The sequence below is a fragment of the Equus przewalskii genome, chromosome 7, assembly GCF_037783145.1.
Source record: "Equus przewalskii isolate Varuska chromosome 7, EquPr2, whole genome shotgun sequence".
Taxonomy (NCBI): domain Eukaryota; kingdom Metazoa; phylum Chordata; class Mammalia; order Perissodactyla; family Equidae; genus Equus; species Equus przewalskii.
Genome location: NC_091837.1, coordinates 35,803,365 through 35,821,342, shown reverse-complemented (window position 1 = coordinate 35,821,342; position 17,978 = coordinate 35,803,365). Strand labels below are relative to the sequence as shown.

The window sequence follows — 17,978 nt, the reverse complement described above, 5'->3', positions numbered from 1 at the left end:
CGAGAAGCAAAGTGAATTATTCAAGATCACACAACTGATTTGCACCAAAACCCAGATGCGGGGTCGGCCCTGTGGTCGAGTGGTTGGGTTCCCGTGCTCCGCTTCGGCGGCCTGGTGTTTGGCTGGTTCGGATCCTGGGTGCGAACATGACACCGCTCGTCAGGCCATGTTGAGGCGGCGTCCCACGTGCCACAACTAGAAGGACCCACAACTAAAATATACAACTACGTACTGGGGGGATTTGGGGAGGAAAAGCAATTAGAAAAATATTAAAAACTCAGATGAATTCATGCATAGTACTTGGAAATCGACTGCTCTACTATATTGCACTCTGTGTTTCTCTACTTTAGTAATCCTCATTAAAAACAAACAAATAAAAAAACTCCCCACTACATCCAGAAATCATTCTCAGCTCTGCTTATAGCCCCTTTTGAAACAACACCTAATACAATTAAATTCTAATTTAATCAAAGTTATAACCCCAAAATTGCTGCAAGGGAATTAAACTTCTATTACATCATCTCTGTACGAGTAAGAAACGGTGATATCATATAATGAGTAAGAAACAGGCACACATAGCACATACACAAATATGTGTCATTCTATATATACATATATATTCATATATATATATCTCTATAGGCAGATAGTGCTAAAAAGGCAATCTAAAATGGCTCACTAGAAATTGCTTTGTACAAAGTTCTAATTTTAATTTGTTCTTTATAGTTTCACCTATTTTTCAAGCCCATGATACTACATATTTTAGTTAAAATTTCCTTTACTTTAAGGGGAAATAAAGGAAACAAAATTATTAGCTTTATAATCTTTCAATCATTATTTTGCTGAAAGAATTTGAAAGAATGACGAATTTATTAACAACTCTATTCTTTTCAATCTACTACTCCTGATTATCATTAGTAGGGTAATATCAAAATCTTCTGTCTTTTAACATTTAAAAGGCACTAGCATCAGGCATATTCTGTGGATGTGGAACTAAAGCACTATCTTGCCTCTAACTTTTTCATCTTCTCTGAACTGGGCTTTGAAAGCAGGAGCAGGCACAATGTGGAACAGCACAGAACAGCCTGGGGGCCATCATGTACAGGAGGGTAGTAACTTCAGCCAAGCCCACGAAAGTATGGGAGGACCTTGCATGAACTGATGGGACTTTGGTCTATAGAAAACTGGGAGTCTCTAAAGATGTTAGCTGGGTAGTCATACAATCAGATATGAGTTTTATATAAAGAACCCAGACAATACGAAGAGATTAAACTAGAACCTATGGCAGTTGTTCAGAATGTCTGCTCTGCTCATTTTTGACAGTTAGTACAATGCTTATTAGCACATAGTTGTGAATTATTTACATTCGTAATACTTTGAATACAGGCACAGCTCGGAGAGATTGTGGGTTTGGTTCCAGATCACTGCAACAAAGTGAATATCAAGATAAAGCGACTCATGAAGTTTTTGGTTTCCCAGTGCACATAAAAGTTATGTTTACACTATACTGTAGTCTGTTAAGTGTGCAATAGCACTACGTCTAAAAAACAATGTCCATACCTTAATTAAAAAATACTTTATTACTAAAAAATGCCAATCATAATCTGAGCTTTCAGCGAATCGTAATCTTTTTGCTGGTGCAAGCTCTTGTAAAAACGTAGTATCTGTGAAGCACAATAAAGCGAAGCACAATAAAACGAGGTATGCTTGTATTCAATTATGCAATATTCACACATGGGAGTCAAGAGCCTAAGGAGCTAATGAAGTCCTTGCATGGCCATGGTAAGAAAGAGAAGGGGAAAGGATGTGAGATGAACAAGATGACTTAGTGACTGATGTGATGGGAGAGCAGAGGGGAAGAGGTGAAGGTTAAATTTTGGGAAATTAGATAGCAGATAATGATAGTAACTAAAGCAGTGAGGGCAAAAAGAAGACATTTGAGATAAATGTGTTTGGAATTGGACACAATAACTTTAAGGATATTTTGGGACTTTCAGGAAATATCCAGAAGCAGGTAGAAACACGGTTATGGAAATCAGTAGTGTATTCAGGGCTGAAGATAAATTTGGGACTCATTCTACAAGAAATAAACAGTGTTCCAGCCCTTCATCATATTATAGTGCAGAGGTAGACGCATGTAAACAGTTAACTACAATATCACAGGGGAGGTATAGCGAAGACACAAGCAATTCTTCTTCGATGAGTTTTGACACAGGTGACATCACAGCTGGAACAAAGGCAAGGAAGAGGACAGAAAAGGGAGCCTGGTAAGAACAACATTTCAGGCAGAGGGACAAACACTGCCAAAGTACCAAAAGCAGGACAAGAGATTTCCATAGAGGAGTCAGTTCAGTTAGCCTGAAATATTAGGTCAATTTGGAAATAGTAGTGAGAAAATGAAGCTAGAGGTGTAGATTGGGATCAGACTGTGAAATGAATGGTTATGCTATGCTTAGATGTGGATTTTAGGCTGTAAACAATGGTGAAGTCAGCCAATCGCAGCTGAGAACTTAAATAGGGAAATAGCTTTTTGTTGCTTTTAAAGGGATGTAAAGTTAACAACAAAAGAGAATGCTCCAGCAGAGAAAAAAACTAGGAGAAACAAGAAGTGAAAAAGTTGCTGTGATGTTCTAAGTGAGAGAGAATGATGAGGGCCCTAAACCAAGGCAGTGGTAGAAGGTACAGATTCTGGAGAGAGTTCTAAGGTAGAATGGTTACAATCTGGTGGCTGACAGGCTTCTACCTTGGTGTCATCACTAACCAAGAAAGATCTGTTATTGAGAGAATGAGGGACAAATCATTCCTTTTGGTCTGTGTGAAGGACGAGGTCAGAGTGGATGCTGTGGTGCATGGTTAGACATCCCCATCAGGAATAAGGCACTCACCTCCCAGCTCCTAGGAGGGTTGCTGGGTGACAACTCTCATTGGAGTTCCTCTCTAGGAACTATGTTTCAGGGAAGAGAGTTGGCATGCCCAAGGTCATGTTCCCTCCCTGAGTGCAGGCTATCTATCAGAAAGGCCACCCCACTCCAAAGCTCCTGTGGGTTCAGCTGAGGTCACTGTTGCAACTGCATTCCCGTTCAACTTCTTGCTCTGCCCAATTCTACTTCCCTCACATACTTACAGGTACTGTTCCTAACAGCACTCATCAGTAAACCTCTTGTACACAATCTCAGAGTCAGCTTCCTGGGGAACCAAATCTATGATAGGTGTCTGAAGGTCATTTAGGTGATGATGCTCAGGAGGCACCTATATTTGATTCAAACCAACAGAGAAGATATAGCTAGAAAATTTGGGGGGGACTAACTGGCACATGGAAGACTGCTGAAATCACAGAAATAGGTAAGACCAAAACAACAAAAAAGCTGACTGAAGAATTAACTCCTAGAGAAGTCTGATAGTTAAAGGGTGGGTAGAGGAATGAATCATTAAAAGAGAAAAAGATCAGTCAGTGAGACAAGGGAACCAGAAGAGAGCACCATCATGAAAGACCAGGAAGGGGAGAATTTTATGAAGAACAAGACGATGATAATGTCAAACGTGACAGAGATCAAGTAGAAAGAAAAAGGAAGAGGCCAGTGTATCTGGCAATCACGAGCTCACTGGTGACCTCTGCCACTGCTTAACAGTGAATGGATGAATAGGAAGTGATAAAAGGTAACATCAGGCACAGACTACTTTCCAAGAGTGCGGCAGTGAAGGAGAGAGAGGGTGAGGTTGATGAAGTGGCACAGTCAAAGGATAACTTCTTTCTCCCCAGGATGAAGACAACTCAAATAAGTTTGGAGTGGGTGGATAAGGGCCAATGGAGAGGCAAAACTGAAAAATATACAGGGAGAAGTGTTTTAATAGAGGAAGCTTCCAAAGAGGCTGAAGGGAATGGGATCAAAAGCACATGTAAAGGCGTTACCCTCCAAAGAAATAAAACCATACTTCCTTTGGGACAAAAGGAAAAGCAGGTAAGGAAAAAGATACTGTAAAACAGTGCTGTTCAATAAAGTAGCCACTAGCTACACACAACTACTGAGCACTTACTGAAATGTCGCTAGCATGAACGGAGATGTAATCAAGCCCACTGGATTTCAAATACTTAGTACAAAAAAAAAGAACATAAAACATCTCAATTTTTCTATATTGAGAAACAGTATTTTGGATATAGTGGGTTAAATAAAATATTAAAATTAATTTCACCTATTTCTTTTTACTTTTTAAAGTATGGCTACTAGAAAATTTAAAACTATATTTGTGACTTGCAGTGTATTTCTACTGGTCAGTGTAGTAGATGTATTTCAAGTGATGTTACTTACTGTGGGAATGCAAATCTTGCTTAAGGGGTTTCCATCCAGGAGATATGATCCATTAAATGTCACATATTCATCATAATACTGAGGTGCTTGAGGAATAACACTACACAACAATTTGCGCTTTTCTTCAATCTTTTTCCTTATATGCAAGTATTCAAAATATGGATTTGCTCTCTCTGAACTGTATGGCTGAATCTCGTCCAGTTTCAGAGAATCTACGATGGCTGCCAAAGACTGCTGAGTTTTCTCTTTTGCTTGTAGCAAAGAGGGACTCACTTGCACAGGCTGAGGTACACGGGACACTTTCCTTTTCCGTGGGTGGTGAATTTGAGGATCATCTTCTTCAGTTAATCTTATTCTGCCTCTAGGAGATGAAGATTCGCTGTCCTTTTCTGGCAATAGTGCACAGCTAGCAAGGATCTGTTTGTTTTGACTTGCCACTGTGTTTGCTTTGTTTCTAGTCATCCTTTGAGGGATCTGGTTTTCAGTTTTATCATCTTCAGCATTTTCTTCTAATTCTACTTTAACTAATTGACCATATTTATGCATTTCTGGTTGAGCTGATTGTTGTGACTGGTTTTCCAGACTTGATAAAGTACTTTGTTGTGATTCTTCATCTTCGATGGAAAGCAAACACTTTTCACTTTCAGGACAATGTTTTGGATTATCTTGTTCATTTAGGTTTCCTTTCGGCATCCCTGCATTCATATCACATAAATCAGAATCACACTTATCATTCAAATGAGTTAAAACCAAGCTCTCCAGTTTGCTTTCTTTTTCATGTGAAATAATCTGAATATCAGAAGTGCTATTTTCAACCCCATGACTACCGGAAGACTTATACATTAGTCTGCTGAATGCATAAGGTGTACTGAGCTGGGAAGAGGCATCACTTCCACTAAAGTCCTTTTCTGATGGTAATACAGGCAAAGTATTAGCCTTCTCAAAATTTGGTGATGCTTCTTGAACGATGCTTTCAGAGTACACTGGGACAAAGGCATCTGTCTTTTGAACATCTGTTAGGACAAAAGTATTCTCCATATCTTTTGCAGACTCACTATCTAAAGCAGAACTGATAATTTGAACTGCATTTTTCTGTTGTAAAATACCAGGCTCTTGATTGGCAACAGATGACAAAGACACATGTTTAGAAACAGACTCAGTATCTGAAAGTGATTGGCTGTGGAAAGAGCAAGGGTGCTGTGAAGGCAGAAAGGATGGTGGATCTTGAGCACAAGAGTGTCCTGGAGGTTCAGTCTGGTGCAGGGACAAAAAATCAGTATTCTGTTCTTTCAGTATTTTGTTTTCAGAATTACAAAAACCCTGAACAGAAGAATCTTGATCAGGTGTACTAGAATTTGGGGAGATAAAGTCACTGGTGCTTAATGACTCCAGTCTATCAACAGGTATGCCCCATGATTTATTTTGGATCACACCAACCTGATTGGATGGCTCTAAATGCACAGGACTGTTCATTAAAGTGCTCACTGCAGCAGTACTCTTGGTAACATTTATATCAGGTGAAACATATTTGCTGTTTACAGATCTAGTTGGAGAGGCTGCAAAGCTGGAATGTACGTTAGACACATTTGAAAGTTCTCTTTCAGGCACATGTGAGGATACCTCAGGTTTGGGAGAAGGACAAATATCTCTTGGCACAGCTAAGCCACTTTGATTGCTTTCTTCTGATATTGTCTGGAACTGTTTTGTATGTTCACAGATGACAGATGGCATGCTACATCTTCGAACTTCTACAGTTGGTCTCCCCTCACTTATGACTAGTTTAGCATCTTCTATAGAAGATGATCGGAGATGGGATGTTGGAAGTCTGCTTGTATATGGTGGCTTAATCCGCTCTGGCAGTTCAGCCAGGCTATCTAACTCCCGTTCATGAAGGGCAGGAGATTTGGCAACTGGGAAAAAAGGTGATTGGGAAAAGGACATTTGGGAATCTGAACCCTCTAACATAAAGTCAGAATCATACTCAACTGGAGGCCTTGGGGTTGTCACTGTAGTATGGCAGGAATCTTCTGAGCTGGCAACCGAAATCAGGGATACAGATCTGGAGCTGAGACCCAGCTTTTCACTTTCTGATCTAGGAGATCTGTTTAAGCTATTATCTGAAACAAAGGATGACTTCCCCAAATTCATTATATTTTTGGTGTCAACAGATTGTGATCTATTACTTATAGCATCTTTAGATTGTTTCTCCTTGGTATAAGCATCAGTCAGCTCTGAACTCTTTGACCTAATAAGTTCTTTATTTTTAGACTCAGCTAGTGCATGCTTTGTTTTTTCTTTATCTTTTACTTTAAGTTCCAAACAATTACGATTTCTCAACCGTTCCTTTTCTTTTTGCTTTATTTTTTCCTTATGTTTTTTGTGCCACTGCTCTATTTCTAGATCTTTAAGGCTTAGCATTCGTTCAAAACTTGTCTGCATTAAATCATCATTCACTAACCTCTTTTCTTTAGGTCGAGTATCTTTTGATGCTGGTGATGACTTAGGTTTAGGCTTATCTGCTTCAGATTTTAGTTTGAGTAAACTATTAAGTTGAATTTTATCTTTATGTTTGTCTCGTTCTTTGTATCTGTCTATATCTTTATCTTTTTTATCTTTTTCTTTTCCATCAGGAGTTTTCAAAGGTTCATCTTTTGTTTTTTCTTTAAGGGATAAAGTTTTTTCATGTTGTGCTTTACTACTGTCTGCTATACTTGACTTCTTCTCTTCCTGGAAGTGTTTGGAGTTAGTTATATTTACGCTTTCTTTCTCTCTCGATTTTTCCTTTTTATCTATCTCCCTATCTTTATTTTTGCTTTTTTCTGATTTAGTATAGTCACTATTATCTAATTGTTTGGGTTTTTTTTCCATCAAATGCTTTTCTTTGCTTTCTGCTACATGCCTCTCTCTGTCAGATTTTTCTTTGTCATGTTTTCTCTCTATCTTTTCTCTACTTTTCTCCCTGTCATCAGCTTTTTTAATGGCAGTAATATTTTTTATCTTCTCACCTTCTTTATGGCATTTCTCTGTGTGATGTGAATACAGCTTGTCTTTTTCTTTTATTTTGTCGACACATTCACTAAGATCTAATTTGTCTTTCTCTGATTTATGCTCATGTTTTTTCTTCTCTTTTTCAGAATTTTTTTTTTCAGTCTTTTCAATGTCCTTTTCTTTAGCCTGAAATCGTTTCTCAGATTTTTCCTTACTTTCTTTTATATGCTTTTCAATTTCTATTTCCTTTTCCATTGAATGTAACCCTATAGATTCCTCACTAACACTTACACCTAAAGAACTGAATTCTGTTTCTTTATCTATGGGCACATTCTCTCTTTCTTCTTTTAAATCTTTTATTTTTTCCTCCCTAAAAGACTTCTCACTTTCCTTTTTAATCTTTTCTCGTTCTTCTTTAAAGTTCCTCTCTTTTGAGACATGCTTTTCCTTGGTTGATTTATCATCTTTTATGTTTTTTTCCAATTTCGATTTTTTTTCTAATATTAGGGACTCATGTTCCATATTTAAAAATAGATCTTCAGTTTCATCACTTTTAAAAAAATTTTCTTTCCAAAATTCTCTATCAAATTCCACACTCCGCTGTAGCTCTTTAGTGCCATCCCTATTTTTGTATTTTTCCTTTTCACCTTCAATTTCTTTTTTATGCTTTTCTTTTTCCCTCTCTTTATGTTTCAATTTATGCTTTTTTAATGTTTTACCCTCTTTATCCATTTTTTTCAGTGTGCAATCTGAATTTTCAAATGTTGGACTATGATCTTCATCCTTTATTTTGGCATTTGACTTTTCACCAAATTCTAAGTGGAAATCTTTCTGATGTTTGCTTTTTTCCTTATGCTTACAAGATTTTACACTTGAACTTTCTGGCAAGAATTCAGATTCTGTATTATCGTACCGAACAAGATCAGGTTGTAATGATGTTTCAGAACTTCCTGGTGATAAACATGTTTTAGTATGTTCTTGTTTCAGTGGTGAGGACTGCTTTTCACTTAGTCCACAAGAATGTTTGGGAGATTTACCAGTGGAAATATGAAATAAATGTAATGAAGAATCATCTTTTGGGCTAAAAGATTTCCTAAAATTCCCCTCCTCTCTGGTCTTTTCTGAACAGTCTAGTGTGGTATTAACCGCCAAGTTTGTTACTCTGGTATTTTCTTTCCCTTCTTTTTCTTGCTTCAGTTCTTGGTTTTCTTTATTTTTGTTCTGGTTCTTTAATTTTCTTTTAACTTTGCCTTTCTGTTTGTGTTCATTTGAAATTCCATATTCTTTTTTGGTTTGTGTATCAGAATTTGATGTTTCAGGGACAGAACATGGAGCAGAAACCTTTTTGTTCTGAAGAATTTCTTCATCCGAACTTTCAGAACTTGAATACAAAACCCTAGATGGCTTTTGTTTTTTACTTTTCAGTGATTTAGGATAGAAAGTTTTTTCCTGTTTCGCAAACAAACTATTCTTTTCTATTTCAGATTCACTCTCTTTTCGTAGCTCTTTCCTAAGAATATGCCTATCATCAATCATCTTATTTAATTCTTCATCATCATCATCTTTGAACTCATATTCATCAAGGGCAGATGGAAGAGGTGCTTTACTTGGAATTATTTGTTTACTTTCACAGATGAGAGAGTCTTTCTCTGTCTCAGAGTCAATATTTTCATCAACACTGGAAGGATTTACAGACCGAGCCTCTTCAGAATCTAGAATAAGAAAAGAAAATCTGTTGTTGGTTAAAAGACAATTGTCAGGGGCCAGCCCCGTGGCCGAGTAGGTTAAGTTCGCGCTCTCCGCTTCGGCAGCCCAGGGTTTCACCAGTTCAGATCCTGGGCGCGAACATGGCACCATTTGTCAGGCCATGCTAAGGGGGCATCCCACATACCACAACCAGAGGCACTCACAACTAGAATATACAACTATGTACCGGGGGGCTTCAGGGAGAAAAAGAAGGAAAAAAAGAAGAAGAAGACTGGCAACAGATGTTAGCTGAGGTGCCAATCTTTAAAAAATATAAATTACAAAATTAAAACAAAACCTAACTGTCAGAAAAATAAGACTGAGAGGAAAATATAGCATACACATTAAATATTTCAAACAATTAAAAAAATTTCAGATTTATATGTGAGTAACACAATAGAAGTATATAAGAACTCTGGTTACAAGGTTGTGGAAAAGCTTTACGGAGAATGTGCTTCAGGATGAGATCCCCCGACACTTTTAAAAGCATACAATATACTGAATTTACAAGACATATATCAAAATGTATAATCTAAAGCAGAGCTTCATAACCCAGGGGACTGGATTCAGGGGAAATATTATGTATGTACACATTATTTTTTTTTTCTGGAGAAAGAATATTGAACTTAGTAAGATTCTTCGATGCAAAAAGATTAAGAACCATTAACTTAAAGGGTTTAAGTAAATATCATGATTGTTTTACATATTTCAGAATTTTTATTAGTAAAATAATAAGAGTCCAAGTGATTCCCATAATGCACAATAACTTAAACAAAGATGGTTTTGCCTATACGAGAAACCTATCTGGTAGAAAAAAAATCAGAAAAATCAAAAATATATCCCCCAATTATATAATTAAGATCACAACAGATAAACTGAATAAATGTGTAATTTGAGGAAAGCTACTCTATTCCTTAGTTTACTTATCTATAATTTAGACTTGATACTAATATATACTTTAGTACAACGGGAAAAAATGGGCTCAATTCCTATATATTTTTAAGTACATTAAAATTGAAGTACATGAAAATTTAACTACATCCAAGCTGTTGTATAAATATAGCCAAAGCACTGCTAGAGTCTATTTCACTCTATCATTTTTAAGCAAAATATTTTTTTCTTCCTTGGTGGGCATCTTTTCTTAGCTGAAATGTATGTTGTACGCATGGGGCCTCTAACTGAAAAGAAAATCCAGGTCTCTAACTAAAGGAAAAGAAAATAGGCCTCTGACCAAGAGGAGGAAAAAACCAAACTCATAACAAAAGTGATAATTAAACACTTCTTTTGCTAAGTAATTAATAATATTAAAATTGTAAATTTATTTTAATACATCAAGCTTCCTCTGAAGTGATCTAGCTCCCAATATTTTCTTCATGTGAAAAGTCAAATTCCAGAAGCATTTTGGAGGTCTCTAAGGTACTGAGCACTGCCTAGAAGGCTGCAGAGGCCACCATCTTGTTTTTGGAGAAGATGTGGTAACATTCTAAGACAATATCAAATGCCAATGAGTGACATAGTTATACTGACACATGGTATAAAAAGAACACTTTTGGAATTATAATGGCTTATACATATGTTGAAACTGCTCTCCATTCCCAGTTATCCATATTGCAATATGTAGTATTAAACTACAGAACTTCATGTTGCAAAAAAGAAACACCTATTTTGGACTCCCTATTTTGGTCCTTGATTAAATGAATACAAGAATATGTACCAATACAACAGGTGTTATTTTCTCTTGTTAATGCCTTATTTATAATTTGTTCTTGACGACTTTTCTCTGCTTGCAGTTTTCAAGGATTTAATTCTTCCTGGTTTATATATAACTATTCTATTTATACTCTGTTTCTCATTAGTTTTACTGGAAATTGGGAATTATTTTCTCCTCAGGATATCCCACAAAACTCAGTTCTACACTTAGAGTCAGCCTTCAATAAAAATTTGTTACGCTCCAGCAGGCACACAGTGCTAGGAGCTAGGATGAAAAAAACAGTTCTGTCTCTTAATGGTCATACAACCTGATAACCACTAAAAGGGTAGCAGCTACTAGGTCCAAAGGGTGCATCTGAGCAAGAGTCTGCCTGAGAGAACTGGACAAGAAAAGCAGGCTTCTCAGAAGAGCAGGACTGAAGCTGAGGTATGAAGGACGCACAGGGATTTCAGGTAGGATTTGGGGGCATGAAAATAAGTATTATATAAACAAGCAGCTCAGATCACAGCTTTACACCATTTCACATATGGCTTTTTTCCAATTAACAGATTGAAGACATTTTCTTTTGAAGTTACATTTTCCTCATTACTACTTTCCAGGGCTGCATATTACATCGAGTTAAAATGTAATCACTTCAACTGATTCTTCTACTAAGGGGACATTCAGGTTGCTTTCAATCATCTGATATAGATATATTTAATAATGAAGAACAAATTTTTGTACACAATGTTACTTGAAAATAGCAGTTTATCAATTTGTGAGTGTTTGTGTAGGAAAAAAGAAAAGAGAAATACATCAAAATAGTATCTATAGTAAACTCTGGCCAGAGGAATTATGGGTGATTTTTATTTTCTTCTTCAAGCTTTTCGGTATTTCCCAAATTCCTAGCATAACAGATGCATTACTTTCATCATCAGAAAAAATATTTTAAAAAGTTCCCTAATAGGTATAAAATGGTATCACTGATTGATTTTTTTGATTATTGGTGTGGCTGATTTTTCCATATGTTTGTATTTTCTCCTGTGTAACGTCACTTTATAATTTCTTCAGCCTATTTTCTTCTGGTCTTTTTTTGCCTATGCAACAAAAAGGACATGTCAGGGCACTTAATACATTACTTAAATTATACTAGACCTATAGTCTTATGTATGTTTCACTTATTTTATCATAGTGCTTACCATTTTGAATATACACATTAAAGGTTAAATGTGAATTCTCTAAGGGAGTTACACATATTTGTGTACCCTGAGAGAGATGCAAGGTTTGTCATCTACATTCCTGATTCATCTGTTGAAGGTAATTAAGCAATGCTCTCCAATGCAGATATGCCTTTTCCCTATGGTTCTTTTTAAAAGACTCCTACTTTCTTAACAGGGAAAAACTGTAAGCTCTAAAGTGAGTAAGTTGGTCTGATGTCCATTAATGTCCATGACGAAGAGTGTGGAATTACCCTGGTGAAAGATCATAACCTGGCTCTGGTCGCTGAGTCCCATGCGCCCATGAGGCTCGCTCCTCTGCATGCTGGTTCTCAGCACCAGCAGCAATGACCCTGTGCTGCTCTCACAAGCTGGCTAGTCTGGGATCTCAACAAAGGTAGTACACTTCTATGATGTCATTTCACTTGCAGACCAGGCTGAAATTCCTTTTCTTTCCTAAGCGGCCTTAAACTTTCTGATGTACTTTACCCAGGAACACAGATAAAGCTCATCTTGGAATTCCAGTGCAGTAACTTAAAAAAAAAATTGTTTCTTCTGCCTTTCTTAGGAGATGACTGCTTACAGTGAAAAAATCACCCAGAATCTCCAAATCTTCAAATTCTTGTAGTGAAATGGCCATGGTTATCATTATACTAAGTTGCTTTCCATTTTCTTCCAATCTTTTCAGTCTTTCATGTCTTATCACTAAATTTGAACTTGTATTTAAAATATTTTATCAAATTATTTCTCACAAAAAGCTCCTTTAAAAAGTTTTGTTTATCATCTAAATAATTTTATTTGAGAAACTAGGAAGGAAAATGAGAAATTGAAGGTTAAGCCAGCATTAAAACAATAAATTTTTCATTAAAGCATTTTTCTTCTCCATGAAAACATGCTAAACAATAAAGTGGAGCTTAATTGATTACATTTAAACATATCTGAAAGTTGCTCTTGTACATGCCAAGGCACTTTCCGATATTTACAACTAACATTAGTGACGTTTAAAGAACAGCTAAATATTGAGATCACTATTATCCTTAGGCTTCACTTTTTCCCTACTGAGGCAACCATAAATTTCCAACTTTTCTCGTATGGTATCCAAAAGGAACAGTAACCAAATGGAGCAGATGTGACCAAAGTAGGGAGATGACAGTATATAAAGTGAATTGCCGCTTTGAAATCTCTCCAAATTAACCAGCATGCTTTTGACAACGCAATTCCATTTCACATGCTTCACTAACAAGAAAGTCAACAGATGCTGGGCTTTTAAAATCAGTTTGAATTATATTAATGATTAAACATTTTTAGGAAACAGATATTCTACTAATGTCACATATATTTGGTAGTGGGTGATGACGATACAAAACTAAATACACCATGAACTTAAAACTTAAAGAATTTACAGTCAAGTCCAAGTCTCTACTTTCCTCTGAGATTCAACTGCCTAACCTGAAACATTTCGGACTCCTTTCAACCACTCCAACTCAAGACTGAAAACATTTAAGTCATTACTTTTTCTTCCACAACTGCTGCTTCTTGCTGTTTAAAGCCAGTATTTCCCACCTCTGTGGCATAACAATCTATCCACTTACTCAAACTAAAAACCTCAGAGCCATTTTCAATTCTCCCAACTCTTCAACTTCCAAATTCAACCATTCAAAGTTTCAATCTCTGGACCGTCTCTTAAATCCATTTTCTATTCCCACTACCACTGTCCCAGCTCAAGTTCTCATCATTTCTTGCCTAGATCAGTCATCATCTTAAACCACAATGTGGCCAGCATTATAGATCATATTATGTCTCTTGTCCTAAGAGGGCTTCCTACTCTAGGATAAAACAAAAACTCCAAAGATAATGGTATAAGACTTTTCAAAATCTAAAGCACTATTTCCACTACTACAACCATTTATTGAATCCTGCTATTTGCTATCCAAATAATATTTGGTCTTCACAACAGCAATTGTTATCCTCACTTAAGAGGCATGTAAACAGAGTCAGAGCCAGTAAGTACCTTGTCCAAGGTCACCTCACCACTAGGGGATGTAGCCCAGGGTGTTTTTGTCTGACTTCATAGTGTGTTCTAAACTGCCTCCCATCTTTCAGTCCCTGCTGTACACATTAGCCACAACAGTATACTACTTCCTCTTCCCCAAACTTCCATGCATATTTATGTGGATTCTGATTAGTTGTTCTTTATTATTTTCCACCTATTTAAGTAGGAGATATTCTAGATTAGTGGTCAGGGAGAGGAGCAGTTCAAGAATTTACATATGGGAATGGCTTAAGGGTAGTAATCTGTTGCGGGCAGGATGTTGCCTAGGGGACTTTTTTCGAGGCTATGTTTGCATTTGTATTTACTTAGGTTATACGTTTATTTGGAGTGTTTGGAAGGAGGTAAAGTTAACTTCTCATTTACCCCCTGGGAACAACACTGGTTTGAAACCATTCCAAAAGGTGTGCATTTTTTATGCCTGTTACTCTGTTCACTGGGATATGGGAGGTCAAAGATTGTCTGTTTCCTAGAAAAGGCAAGGAGCAAAGGGAAGGCTATCTGCCCCACAATATCCCTGATGCATTCCACCTACTCTAGATGAAGAGTACTTCAGGACATGCATACACACACACAATTCAGCTTTCTATAAATTAATAAACAGTACTTGCCTCAATCTATACCACCCAGAGAAATAAAAACTTCTGTATTTTATATTTGTGGGATGGAGAATGGTAGGGGTGGTAGTGTGCTTACTGAAGAAAAAAGGCCTATTTATGGAATTTGGAGTCCTTTGTGGTGAGGCAACTGTAATTTTCTGCTTCTGTTTTTCAAATTATTCAACAGATACTTCAAATATAAGTCTGTGACTTAAAATACTTAGGGACTTTCATAGGTGCTTAATAAATGTACAATAAACATACAAATAGGGAGCTTTGGAACCGTATTATGACATCAAGAAATCAAGTGGAGGTGTTGTATGGTTGGATAGGAGGACTGCAGAAAGAGAGAGAAATATGAAATACAAATTTATGCACTTTACAATTTTGTATAGTATCCAGATGGCAAATGATGTTGCCATTGACTACTGTCTGGCTAATTGATTGCTGATATCTCCCTTAAACTTAGCAATCTGAAGAGGTGGTAAGTGTTTCATCCACATCCATTAGTTCCCATGTGGAACACAGATCTGTTATTTGATTTGCTTTAGGCCGCCCATAGCTTTCAGATAGCCTGTACCTCCACACATTATGTATTACCATGCCTATCTTCCTATACTGAGCTCATGGTTTTATATGTCAGCTCCTGAACCTTTTTCAGTCAGCCAGAAATTTACTTTTAAACAATGGCACCATCTTTATATAGTGGTGTTTGTACAATTTAATACATATGTATTTTGTTTGTATTTGATGAAAATGGAAGAAGTGTTGACAGTAGCAACAATACAATTAAGATAAAGATGGAACCTACTAGATGTAATGAAAGTAGCAAATCTTTAGCCTTCTTCAGAAGCTAACTGAAATGAAGATTGTTCAACTGTCAAGAAAAAAACCATATGAAATACTAGATAAACATAGAGTGTGTCAACATTTTGAAAAGCAGTGATCGAAATAAAGATTTAAAATTATAGGCAAAATCAGCACATAAAATATTTTAATAAGTTGTACAGACAGCTTATGTCAATATTAAATGCTAGAAATTAGTTTCAAAATAAGCCTAATGTTCACCTTGGTCTTGACAAAAACTATGAAAATTGATCAGAACCATTAAAATAATCTCCTGCTCATCATTTAGCAAAATCCCCTTGCAATTACCACAAGTAACTTTTTCTCCCCAAAAGTGAAGTCAGTTTACCATTAAATTCATTGTAGGTAAACGAAGAAAATCTGAAATTGAGATGAAAAAATATTTGGAAGAGTAATTTTCCTTAAATGAAATCATGGAGATGCACTGAGCAAAATCCAGACTTTTGTAAAATTTACCAGGCCAATGATCAGGTTATTTCAACAAAAATTGCAAGAATATAAGAATGGGAGGGGGATATCTATAGATTAAAAGATACTCAGACATATCATCCAACTGCAATATACACTTTATCTGGACTCTGATTTTGAAAAAGTTAAAAAAAAATTATGGTTTATGAGGCAATCAGAACTTGGAATAATAACTGGATATTTAACAGTAATAGAATTTAGTTAGTTTAGGTATGATAATGGTATTATGGGCATATTTAAAATTTAAAAAATTCCTATCTTTAATTAGAGATACCTACCAAAGTATTTTCCAATGAAATGACTTCAAAATGATGGGGTAAGGAAGAATGGAGAGAGGTAAAACAAGATTGGTCATAGGTGGTAATTATTAAAACTGGGCAGTAAGTACAAAGGGGTTCATAATACTGTTCTTTCTACTTTTGCATATATTTGAAATTTTATAGGATAAAAGTAAAACCATTAATTTGCTTTCAATTAAATTTAAAAAAAAATTTTTTGTTTTTTGAGGAAGACTGGCCCTGGGCTAACACCAGTATCCATCTTCCTCCACTTTATATGTGGGATGCCTACCACAGCATGGCTTGCCAAGTGGTGCCATGTCTGCATCTGGGATCCAAACCGGCGAACCCCAGGCTGCCGAAGCAAGAATGTGCGCACTTAACCGCTGTGCCACCAGGCCGGCCCCTAAAACTGTTTTAAATAATGAATATATTATGCAATGTACAGAACAAACCAAAAACTCTAAACATATATACTACACTTGAGGGTTTTTAAAAAAATAATTTTCTTAACTTTCTAAGTACAAAACCAGGTAACGTATGCACATTTTCAGAAATACATTACATATGAAAACGTATTCTTTCATTAAACATTTTAGTTAGTGTTAGGCTCTTTGGCAAAAACCAAAAAAACACCAGCTACTTTATTTCATTTTCAGAATCCTTTTTGCCCAACAGAAGGTGCTACATTCCAGGATAATGAAGAAGAGTTTAGTAATGTCACACCTCATAACAGGTATCATTAAGTCAAATAAATATACACTAAATTCATATTGTAGTTATATTCTGACATCAGGATCATCTGACTAAACTTTTCATACTCAGTAACAATCAGTATGGTATAATGGAAAAGTACACAGGTTCTGCCATTATTCCTAGGTTCAAATCTTTGCCCTGCCACTTATTAGGTCAGTAAGCTATTAATTAGGGATTAACTCATAGAGCTGTTGTGAGGATTAAATGAACTAATTTATGTAATGTGTCTAGCATATCCTAGCACATACCATACATGTGATAAATATTAACCCCTTGCCTAGGACAAAAGAGAAAAGTGCTTTGTTAAATTAATAGCATTTAAATGAAATGTACATTTAACATCAAATACTGCCAAACTCAATACAGCACATATTTTCACTTAAAAATGCCTTAGTTCAATCTCATTACTTTTCCTATTTGTTTAACTTTGCATCAGAAGACTGAAGACAAAATGATTCAGTCTGACTTCAGGCACTTATTTCACTGATTCCAGGGTGACAATGGAGGACTGTGGTGCTTTAGAATGAGGGCAGTGGAAACCACTGGTCATTTAAGTCAACAGACAGACATTTCATGGTGCAGGGAGAGGGAGGCAGCGAGGGCAGAGAAGAAACAGAGTGAACAAACAAACAATTTTCTTATATTAGTGTCCAGTGGAATTTATAATTTTATACATAACAGCACTAGTCATAACTGACAACCACTTGTGTAAAACATTTTTTAATATTCCTCAAAAAACAGAGAGGGGAAATGGGTATGGGGACAGGGAAAGGGGTGATACAACTATACAAACTTTTTTTCATTTGCTAACTGCAATTTAATGTCATTATATAATGATTAAAAAAAGTTTCTACAACTTAACAAGTGAAGGAGAACTTTTTGTTGAAAATAATCCTTGGTGAAAGCTTAAAACAAATACCATATTTACGCAAGTCTATAAATTATCTCATTTATCTTTGTATCCACCTTATATACCCATAATACTCCTATGTAACAATGTTAATAATAAATT

The 17,978-nt window shown here is 36.1% G+C and overlaps 1 protein-coding gene across 15 annotated transcripts in view; it reads right to left on the bottom strand.

Annotated features, from left to right (window-relative positions):
- Positions 1-17,978, bottom strand: part of ANKRD12 (ankyrin repeat domain 12) — a 137,660-nt gene that overhangs the window by 10,969 nt on the left and 108,713 nt on the right. For all 15 annotated transcript variants that reach the window (XM_070627430.1, XM_070627431.1, XM_070627426.1 and 12 more), the window contains one exon: positions 4,308-9,007. In XM_070627430.1, the coding sequence (XP_070483531.1) occupies positions 4,308-9,007 (4,700 nt within the window). The remainder of the gene's footprint in view (positions 1-4,307; positions 9,008-17,978) is intronic.